This window comes from Alosa pseudoharengus, unplaced genomic scaffold, assembly GCF_046254945.1.
Source record: "Alosa pseudoharengus isolate Yale_2024_CS ecotype anadromous, Long Island Sound unplaced genomic scaffold, YU_APseudo_1.1 YU_APseudo_1.1_scf_4, whole genome shotgun sequence".
Lineage (NCBI taxonomy): Eukaryota > Metazoa > Chordata > Actinopteri > Clupeiformes > Clupeidae > Alosa > Alosa pseudoharengus.
In genome coordinates, this window is record NW_027468774.1 from 23,090,898 (window position 1) to 23,102,519 (window position 11,622).

The 11,622-nt window shown below is 43.9% G+C and overlaps 1 protein-coding gene across 1 annotated transcript; it reads right to left on the bottom strand.

The window, feature by feature from the left end:
* Positions 1-262: 262 nt before the first annotated feature.
* On the bottom strand, positions 263-11,233 carry elac2 (elaC ribonuclease Z 2). Its single transcript, XM_076265345.1, has 24 exons — positions 10,766-11,233; positions 10,527-10,577; positions 10,319-10,389; positions 10,116-10,180; positions 9,930-9,987; positions 9,707-9,775; positions 9,433-9,582; positions 8,812-8,876; positions 8,662-8,720; positions 8,461-8,533; positions 7,686-7,798; positions 7,011-7,109; positions 6,710-6,848; positions 6,242-6,327; positions 5,792-5,913; positions 5,363-5,459; positions 4,353-4,491; positions 4,228-4,266; positions 3,989-4,098; positions 3,687-3,786; positions 3,304-3,424; positions 2,194-2,272; positions 1,346-1,490; positions 263-814 (listed from the first exon to the last, which is right to left on the bottom strand). Exons 1-24 carry the CDS (start codon positions 11,110-11,112, stop codon positions 557-559), a joined length of 2,655 nt encoding a protein of 884 aa, XP_076121460.1. The 5' UTR covers positions 11,113-11,233; the 3' UTR covers positions 263-556.
* Between the last annotated feature and the right edge of the window lie 389 nt (positions 11,234-11,622).

The following is an 11,622-nucleotide window of genomic DNA, read 5'->3' on the forward strand; positions in this document are numbered from 1 at the left end:
CTATGTCAATGTTTTTTTCCCCCATTCCCTCGCTCACATTTGATGACTTGCTGAATCAAAGCAAAAGGAACATTTCAATTGTTCCATCAGTTGTTGCAGTATGTGAGCTTACCCCCGGAGAGGAGTGACATTTTCATTAGAATCTTCAATTGCGACTTTCATTTAAATACCCGCCTCCCACTGCCTCCCACCCCCCCAGCTTCTGCTCACAGTTTGACCCATTGTACTTTACAGACAAAATAACCAAAGCCAGCACTGCATCTGGGATTCACCATTTTTGAATCTGGTCGTTTATTATTCCTGGAAATGGCAAATGATGATGTTCATTTCATGTTTGATATATACAAAATAAGGGCGTGAAGAAAAGAGAGCAAACAAATAAATTAGCTCCATCCACAGCAATGGATCCAAGTCTGAAAATTAATCCAGGTCTTAAATCCAACTGATAAAAGCTTTCATCTACATTCAAATAATAATACAAAAAATGATAATAACTGGCATGTCAGCACATGAAGTCTTACACACACCCACACGCACACACACAACCAGTTGAGCTTTAGAGGGCCTTCAGCCGTTTGCTGTTGGCCTCCCCCGTAGGCTCTTCCTCCTGCTCACGTTTGGCTCCTCGACCCGCAGCAGCGTCGCCCCCTGGAGGTGAGGAGGTTTCTTTGTCGCCGTTCGCCTCCTGAGCCAGACCCTTCACTCTCAGCTCTCTCCTCCCTCTCCTCTCCTCCATCTCCTCAATCTCCTCTGCAAAAAGTGCCTTGAGTGGGGGAATGAGACGGGGAAGGACTCGGAAGTCACCCACACGGATCTGGAGAGTGACAGGAGTGAGGAATGTGAACGCAGTTCAGTTGTGAATCTTGAGTGGGCCACCCGAGGCAAACAGAGCCAGCCTGCTGTGCACTCATGCAGTACAGGTGGGAACAGGTGGCTGAGACTAGTTTTTACTAACATTCAGCTCTTCCTGTATAACACCTGAACCCCCCCCCCCCCCCCCACAGGCCTTTCCATCAAGCTAGAAGTCAGTCATCAGAGACATGGTAAGACAGCTGAAACGTGTCTGAGTGCGCCATTCTTAATACAGTGAATTTGTGATAAGCCCACAACAGCATGGGTGATGACTACAAGGGGAATGTCTATTGGCAGGAAGTTGCATCAGAGAACTGAATAGAGAATACTATAGATGCGGGTGCGGGAGAGGTGTGGGTGATGGGAGTGAGGGGTTGTCTGATCTCAATGACCTCATACCCTCTGTAAAAAAAAGCTCCACGTTGTTCTTGTGTCAAGTTTCATATAATTTCTTATATGACCTTATTGCAAGTTCTCAGAAGTTTGTACTCACCTTCATATGGTCAAAGGCAATTCCCACCTTCTCGTTGAAGTCGGCACTGAAGAGGGGGATCTTGGCATACCTCTGGCTAAAGTGGTTCAGCATGATGAACTCGGCATTCATCTTCATGCCAATCCCAATCGCCTGCGAAGTCGTGCTGTGAATTTTATGGAGAAGCAGGAGTTAGCCACCTGACAGACAGAAGCCTGGCTCACAGCTTTCTAGACATTAATGTGCCATTTTCTTTCTCTCTACGAGAAAGTAGCACTTCAATCAATGTTTCATTCTTCCTTCTCATTCAGTTCTTCTGCTTGAAGGGGCTTTTGAGGGAAAGATGGAGAAACTTAACATTGAGAGCATCCCCTATTGTCTCTCTTCTACTGAGCCCCAGTCACAAATCAATGGCAATTTCTGAGGGGAATCCAGCGAGAGAAAATTGTCCTTCAAAGAGACTACATTTTTTTTTTTTTTAAAAAGGCTGTGATTGCGGAAAAACCCCAGCTCCTCAAACTAATTTACAATTTCTCCTGCTGCTTTCAGGTTGTGTTTTTTTGCCCCTTCCATTTTGAAATTGCCATCGGAGCAAAGTGAGGGTTAAGCAGATACCATGACTTACTTTAACCCTTAAATGGCAAGTTAAAGTTTTGGTAGAGTGGAGCATGCCTTGTATCATCAAATCTTCATTCATTTATTTATTTATTTTACTTCAGACAATCTATGCTAGTTGGTTGAAATATTGTGTGTAGAAAATAATGCTGCTCAAGGAGATATGAAATTCACAAGACGATTCATCTCTCTTTTTCTTGCACATCTCTCAGCTTGGTGAAGTAATATTATTGGCGTCTGCTCTGCATACTCACCTGTGTCGTTTCTCTACGGCCTCCTCCTCCATCCCATCTTCCAGCGTGGCCTCGTGGATGAGCAGCGTGGCGTTCGCCCCTGCCCACACAACAGAAACCAGGTCACAGCAACGCATCTCTACCGGAAAGCCAAGCCACTTACGGCCACTCACCACAGTCCCAGAGGAAATCAATCACCGATTCGGCCCAATCACTCAATCCGGTAAGCAGGGCGCATTTGTAATGGAGAGAGCTTGGAAGTGCAAGCACCCCTTCTCCCTCACAGGCTTTTAGAGAGCCCAAGCGCTGGACAGGCTCCAGGACTGTGTAGTGTGTGAGAGCTGGACAAAGGAGGGTGGAATCTACATCCTCCTCCACTCCAGCTCGTTTAGCCAGGCCTTGAGATTCGCCGCGAGTGCCGTGGGCGAACAGGCGGATCGATCGGCGGGGAGGAACACAAGAGCAGCGAGACAAATGAGCCTCTGCTGCCCGCTCCATCCCCACTGATCAATCATCATCTGCTTGACCAGCGCAGGGACTCCTCATCTACATCAGGTCATTTAACTTCTGCTCCTATAAGAGCCACTTACTCGGCTAACCGGGAATGGACACGACCTCTGTTGCCGTGAGTTGTCCCCAGACCTCGACCTCTAATGCTGGCATTTCAACTGCACGAAGACCTTAAAGTGTAATTTGCTCAATGATTGGCTACAGCTACACCTTTTTATAACACTCATCAAGGATGTCTCCTTCTCATGTGTTGAAGCATTGACAACAGCAGACTACTTAATCAATGCCGAGATCACTGGCAACACAGCACACTATTTAATCAATGCTGGGATCACTGGCAACAAGGCACACTATTTAATCCATGCTTGAGATCACTGACAACAACAACATATTGCTTAATCAATGCAAGGGATCAAAGAGATCAAACTGCAATAGAGTCTCCAAGACTATGGTCCCTTTGATACTATTTATCATGCCTCAATGGTCATGCGTCTTGTATCTTGGCATCAAAGGTAATCAATTTCCCATTCCATCACTGACGCAAAACCTTTAATAAAAGGTCTGTTTCCAGCATTAGACTGACACAGGCTGAACTTGGTGAACTGGTGGTCGGTCACTCACCCATGCGCGCCAGGGCATCACAGGGCATGGTGTCTCCAGAGAAGACCACCTGCCAGCCAGACTGGTGGGTAAGGCCACAGGCGAAGGCATTCTTGCAGTGGCGCACGACACAGGTCTGGAACTAAAAGCAGAGCAGGAATGGGGAGAGAGAGAGAGAGAGAGAGAGAGAGAGAGAGAGAGAGAGGCATTAGTGGAGGAGAAGGCCCATGAATTAATGAAAGATTGGAGGAGATGAGGCTGGCTCCCATTTTTTAAAACTTTAAAATCCAATTTCAAAAACAGGAAATGTGACCTAAAGCATGATCTGTCCAGAAAAGCAGCGAGATTAATGAAGTGTGTGTTTTCTGCTGTGGAAAAACCTGGTGGGCAGATTGTACACATACCCGTGTTAGATCGTTCTTCTTCAGCATAGCCTGGAGGAAGGACTTGGTTTTGTACTTTGGCATCTCTGCACCTTCACACAGGACCTTTGCTGGGATGATGCTAAAGAAAACAAAGCATATGTGCCAGAAAAACTGTAATTCCTGTGTGCATTTAAAGAGAAAGAGCAGGAATCATCTCCTTGTTGAACCCTTACAGTTTTAAAACGTTTAAGAAGAACCAAGCAAGTGCAAATTCAAAACATAAAAGACATTTCAACGTTGTCAGTTAGTTAAAAAATAGCTCCCAGTGAGCCTCCACTTACTTGATGTGACTGAGGATCTCCTGGCAGTGGTCATGGTACTGGTTAAGCCAAGTCATGATCTGGACTGGAGCCACCAAGTAAATAGGCATAAAGGATTTCCCTAGACTGTTCTGAAAAATTGAAATAGGCAAGTAATATAAATATGTTATAACAAGGAATCAATTATGTCCAGTATAAATTATGAATAGGTGTAATTCATTTACACAGAAAATTAGGCATCATCAAAGAAATACACATACCATTGCTCGTTCTCTTTGCAACAGCAAATTCAACAGTCCCTATTGGAGGAAAGACAGAAAAAATGTCATCTCCTATGTCTTCTTAATGTACTTCACATACGTAGTTCTAACTAAGGCACACTTACTGTGTGGTGGTCCGCATGCAGATGAGAGACGAATATGGTGGACAGCCTGGTGAGGACCTCATCCACACTGTCCCCATAGTGACGACACAACTGTCCAAACGTCCCCTCCCCGCAGTCCAGCAGCACTGACTGAGTGGAGCTGTAATATAGCGGCAGGTCAACCTCACAAAATTAACCTCATTTCAATCTGATATCCTCATCTGATCAGTTTAATTGATGCTAAATTTATATGTATTTACAAACTACAAGTAAAGTAAAGTAATTACAAGCCAAGTGACTTTGATCACAACTGAAATGCAAACCCAGTGAACGGGACAGTGTTAACAGTGAGAAAGGATATTGATATGGCAGAGAGCAACCATGGCAACAACCATGCCTACATCTACTCCTGATGAGTGTCTGCTATCTGGACCTTCCATCAACACAAAGAGGTCACAGTCAAGATTGCTCGTTGCTGGAATGATTTACCTAATGCTCTTTGTTCTGGGGATAGTTTTGGGATCTTCAAAAAGCATTCATAGAGTTATCTGTTCACCTTGTATCTGACTAATTACTTATCTGGTCGAGTCGTGATTTGTTAATGTTTATGGTTATTGTCTCTGTTCTGTTAATTTCTTTATTTAGTCTATTACTAATATTGGTTATATTTATTCATTTTTACTTAGGCTATATGACATGACTGGTCATTTTAATGTTAATGTCATGTTTATTGAAAGTATATTTTTTTGGCCTTTTATGCCTTTAATTTACAGGACAGTAGAGAATGACAGGAAGCGAGTGGGAGAGAGAGTCGGGGTGGGATCCGGAAAGGACCACGGGGCGGGAATCGAACCCGGGTCGCCGGCGTACGATGCAGGTGCCCCAGCCAGCCGCGCCACGGCCGGGGCCAATGTCATGTTTATTGATATCAAGTTGCTTTGGACAAAAGCGTCTGCTAAGAACCATAAACATAAACATCTACCATTTTATCTACTACTATTACATGATAAAACCAATACGCTGGAATGTACCTGACGTTGACCAGTGTTCCACTGACATTCCTGATCTTCATGGGAAGCGCTGATCCGGTTCCCAGAAACACCACTTCTGGATACTTGTCCACCTTCGCTGAAATCAAAATCATTACCCTCAGTACATAACCCTCTACACTGACATTGTCATAGGACAAACATCTGGCATAAGAACTTCAATTTGATTTAACACATAAGACACGGATAAAGGATACGGTGTCATTCAACATGTGCTGTCAAACATATTACAGCAAGATCCACACTGAAAGTAGTCAGTAGTAGTTACAGTATCAGTAAAGCAGGACTCCAGAGTCTACCACAATGAAATGAAACACAGAAGATAGGCCTGTGATATATGGTGGGTGAACCACTCGAGACCATGCTGCGGCTGAGAGACCGTGCTTAAGTCAGACTGAATGGGCAACTCACCCGACTGGACCTCCACATCAGCGTCCAGGAGCCGCTTGCATTGCTCCACTTCCTGCAGGAAGCCCGGCACCTCGCCCGCCTCCTTCACAAACTCCTCCCTATTGCACACCGGGATGGCATCCCTGCAATCCCACCACAGGTAAGGGGGGGGGAGAAAAGAAAACAAGCATGATGATGAATGGGAGGAGGAATAACCACTCGGCATGACTATGCCAGGGTTTAGCTACCAAGAAAAATGCCTTGTAGTGCCTTGCCACGAGCGTGTCTGTCTCTGCTACGGGTTCGATGTTCATCGGTTGGAAGAACAGGCATACAGGGGGTCAGACCGTGGGCAATCAAGCTCTGAGCTGTTTAGATTGCCACCCTTAGACGGGGCGCTCTCCCTGCCCTGGGTCAAACACTCGTTCGGCGCGGTAACTGAGTGAGGGCGAGAGGTGGGGGACGACAGACCTTTGCCACTCTTGTTTGGGTCGAAGCTGAAACTTCAGCAGGCACTCAGCTCTCACATTAGGGACGTGCAGGGCAGCCTGGGGCTCCTAGAGAGAGGAGAGAGAGGACATGGTTTCTTTTTCTTTTTTTCCAATGTGAGTAAAGTAAGCTAATCTAAACAGTAACGACAGGAATTAGCAAATTCAATGTCAAAAGAAAAACTCTGGCAATTCTTCACATAGATCTCGGTTTCTCAAAGTCACAGAATACTGACGGTATGAATAAAAATGAAAACAATCGGTGCTACCTAGCTCGAGCTGCTGCAGCCAACAACTAGAGGAGCCAGGCAGCTACAGTGCTACCCTCTGGGGGTTAGAGAAACAGAGATCTATGGGAAAAAATGGAGTTCTCCTTTAACACACCAGCATTATAGAGTAGACAATTGTATTTTACAGTTGTACTTGCATGGGTGTAGGTATTTTATTGCACCTTGGTTGTAAGGGGCTTCAGTTCCGGAAAGATCTCCGGGTGGATGAGGTTGAGTTGAGTCTGGATCTTGTGGCTCCTGACGTTGTGGGCCGTGCACGCCTGCTCATTCATAATCAGATGCTCCGTGCTGGATGGAAACCTGCAGACCGACAAACCCAATGAAACCAGCACAGAGAGAGAGAGAGCACAGGAGAGAGAGAGAGAGAGAGAGAGAGAGAGAGAGAGAGAGAGAGAGAGAGAGAGAGGTGCTTTCAGACTTGTAACTCAGACAGACAGCTGATGAAACTTTCCAAAGACATACCTCTCCATCCACTGCTTGTACTCGTCCGATTTCAGTACGGATTCTGGAGTCATGTGAACCACCAACAGTGCAGGATCCTCGGAGCCTCCGGTCTGATACCTGCAATAAATTAAATTAAACACACAATGAAATTTCAGCATTGAATTCCCATTATTATAGCTATACGGCAAGAACACTTTCTGCTATCTTCTAAGAGACTAAGTAGTTGGTGAGTTAACTGGCTGATTAATGGTTTGATATGTGTGTGGAAGAATCGCTTGAGAGGGAAATTAAAATGTCACTTTGGATTACCAATAGCAGGCACACACTCTGAGAATAAAGCTCTTGGGGAGGAACACAATTTAGCATTTTACATTTTATAGCACATACACATGGACACCCACACAATTAGTTTATCAATGTTCCAAACAGAGCCCTGGTGTCTCCTGGGGTGCTGACCGGGTTTGTTTAAAAAGGAGACACTGCCCCCTACAGGACTTTCACAGCTGGCATCCACATAAATCACTAATAATCCTTCCAGTAAGCACTTTGTCCACTCTCATTGTGTTCACCTGTTCACAGCTGCCACGTCCAAGGCATAGAGCAAAAGACTGATGGACACTGGCAGTAATGGATCACTCTGAGTGGGTTCATTGACATCATCAGTGGGTTCGGGTGTCTGAGAGATTGGCTCACCTTTGGAGCTGCTGGTCGCTGCAGAGGGGCTGGACAAACTCCTCTGAGGGGCAGTCCACCACTAGGAAGACTGGTCCAGGATCAGCGGGAGTACACACTTGCTCTGGGAGGATCTGGGTGGAGGGATGTAAAAGGGTAATGAAACCAAGTTATCCCCATTTAGGATTAGAGAGAGAATTGACTTTGCAGCAGGGTTTGCACAGTTTTTGATTTTAATTTCCTTTTCCAAAAAATTCAAGGACCCCAAACGGCATGTTTTGAGACATGGATCAAGGTAACTTTTTATCAACGTGAATATTGAACTTCATGATGATAAAATTGGCACTATTACTAAGGATCCCCATCAGCTGTTCAATAAAAGGACAGACCCCATTGTGACCACAACATTGGTGGTACAGTAGTTGGCTTTGCAGACTTCCAAGCAGACTGTGCGGGTCCCATTCTTGCCGGATTTTACGCAATTCGTGATGGTGAGCCTATGCTGACTAAGCCTTTTCAAGGAGCAGATAGGGCTGCTGGGCCACGCTTCACAAGGCCCAGTGGAGCAATAACAACTTGAGCTGTCCACGCCAATAAAAACTCAGTTGCCCCGTGTTGATTCAGCACTGCGCTAGGATTCACCACAGCAGGGAAGGCTGTCTTGTCTCTTTCAGTTACAACTTTGTCCAAGCACCTTACAAAGTTGTAAGTTCTCCCACATGCTTGCCATTTTTACAGGTACAGGTAAGTGTGTGCAGCAGAATTCATATGAGTGAATTATACATCATATTAGTACCTCTTTCCCTTCATAGGTCACAGTCTTTCCATCCTTCAAAGCAGCAATAATGGGGCCGATAGCAGCTGTACCCCTGTAACAATAATAATGGCAATGATGAAATGAAATACCATAACATATTCACGATAACTGTGATGGAAAGCAATATGGTGACACATATGTACGCAATCCTTTACAGATCATTCCGGTGTTGATACTTACACTGGTAAACCAAGTTCTTTAGCTTTTGGCACCAAAAAGTTTCCTTTTTTAGGATGTAGCTGTAAAGCGATATGAGACATAGTTGTAGATATTGACTCAAAACCAGCATGTTTGAGTAAACAGAGGGGAAAATAAGGATAGATTCTTTACCTTGCAGACAAAGGCTATAACCAAAGATGGGTCTCTAGTGGATTTCATTCTTCCATCTCTGTTATCTACGAGAAAAATAAACAATTTTAAATGATAATTAATGCATTGTCATTAGGGATCCATGATGATGGATGTTGATATTTTCAAAACGTATTGCCAATACTGATAATGCAGATCCCTTATTGTCGTCACTGACTAGACTAGAGCAAGGAGCAGCATGTAACAGGTTTGATTTAACAGTCATACTGCAATTACACATTGACAAATAAGCTAAATAAATTGATGCAGTTTTCTGTGTGAATGTCTGAGTTACACTGCATAGTATGAATACATGTATGTTCTTGTCAAATAGTTTTCAAACATTACGTGCATCCTTGTGTACAGAATGGTTTTATGTGGCCAGTGTAGCAACATTCCCCAATGAGCACAATAGCATCCAAAGTACTTCACAGCATATTTTTCAAAACCCTAAAAGCTACTGAGACCAAATTCACAGGAGTGTATATAACCACAGGGCTTTCCATAGCCAACTAATGTAATGTCTACACTCAGTGCGATCCTTACTGCCCACTATCTGTGACCAAACACTATCAGACGAAAGGGTTAGGTCCTCATCCTTACCTGGACTGCCCCTCCCTTCCCTGCTATCCTCTGAGGGCTCCTCTCCTTCCTGTGGTCTCCACAGCTCCCTCCTCTGTTTAGGAGGAGGACTGGCAGATGGACTTCTACGCCCTGGTGACGACCGACTTGGGCTCCCTTCCTTCACATCAGCTACAGTATAGAAAGTGGGTACAAAAGTAAGGCATTTGCTGTGTGCCATGACATGCAAAAAAGTATAAACTAATGCACGTATTCGTCACTTTATTTCCCAAGGGATGTGTAGGAGAGCACTCACCAAATATTGGGATTTGAGAGATTGTCATTGTGTCATCTGTATGCTGTGGAGCAGTGTAAGGCCGCACAGCTTTGTGCAAAAGATATAGGCAACACCATTACTGCTTGCAATATAACACATCACCAATTTAAAATATTGCGTTTAGTGACTATTCCACTATAGTTAAATATATGATATGACAAAAATATATGATTCAAACATAAAATAAAATATGATAACTCACATAGCTTAATTTCATCCAATGGTCCAGAAAATGACCTAATAGCATTGATGTACTTTTCCTGGGTTACAAAGAAACATTGTACTGAATACATGAACACACATGACTTGATAACACAATAATTATGGAGCAGAGTCAAACAAACGATAAACAAAAACTAACTAACTAATAAGGATTCAAGTCACTCACAAGCTGAGGTGGTCCACACAGAACGCATTCAGGCACACCTGTGTCTTTTAGTGTTAATATCATACCTACAGAGGAGAGAAATGCATTTTAGAATGTAGATGACTCCATGAGAACAGCCAATTTGTATGAAATTGGATATGTAAGATTATGTTACAGAAAATTGGACAGAGGAGTGTTTTGAGCATTAATGTGTGTGGTCATACCAGACAGGCCTCCAACATTTTTCCAGTTCATTCTGGTAATAAATATATTGTCCAACCGCGCAGCCTTGAGCCTGTCAAAACAATTAAATCTATTATTACTGATAACTTTAACAAAACCATTTTGGATGACAATGGAAATATGCAAACTTAGACAAGATATCACAACGTTTTGGTCTTTGAGTAATTGTCATTAGGTGCTTGTGCTTACTTGTGTTCCTGCATCAAGCGCTGTGTTCCCTCGCCACAGTTGAAGAGGTATCTGCAAAGAGATGAACAAATATGCAGCAACTTCCACAAGACAGAGAACAGGACAACAGCACAGTACAGTACAGTTTCGGCTCTAACCGCCTCTCCGAATATGTGTAAAGAACAGTGGTGTTGTCAGCAAAGCTCAGCTGAGCCATATAGCTACCATGACATCAATGTTAGCTGTGTAGAAACACTCACCTATTATACTCCGAAAACACATACAATGACGCATCGTTATCTCGGCTACCAGAACCAACAACTTGTACGTAAACTGTTGCGGGTCCAGGAATGTCTGTGCGTTTCCTATTTTCTTTTGATCTGAAATGTCTCAAAGTGTCTTTGGGCGGCTTCTGCTTTTGGCCCGGTTGTTTCTTACTGCCCGCCGAGTTCGAGGCCATTTTCCGATGAAAATACAAAACTCCTACATAGGACAGGGGTTCAGTAGCATTCACGTTACATGTGCCGAGCACAAGAGATCTACGAGCGAAATTATGGTATAAAAAACGCCAAGCAATCGATTTACAGCATGACGCCACTGTATTCATAATCTAGATTTGTTGTAGAACATTAGCGAACAAACTATCATTTTAATACAACTGTAAGCACAGCATCCTAGCTTTTGCTTATCCTCGCACATGACATTTGTAGGACTCTGAAGAGTTGACAGTAGTCACACACACACGTGATGTATTCATATTACCTTTCCGGCGCGTGTTATTGACGTCATCGCCCTTGCTCTAAGCCTTTCTTTTACTGTCTATGCTCTAAGCGCCCTTTTACCCATATACTGACAGTATATATCTATGGCTGGATGGGCAAGTTCATCATTCTTATGGTGCAAATGTAACCTTAATCAAATAACCATATTAAACCCACCTACTAAGGGTTATCACCATGGATCCCAATAAAAATGTCAAGTTTTTGCCTGAAATTGCACTGTGCCTATTTACAAGGGCATTCTTCCCACCTCTTTTGGGGCCTACCATCAAATGTTGGACCTCTAGAAAGCTGAGAACCTGTAGTTTTCGTAGGAAACAGTCAAAACAGTTACATAG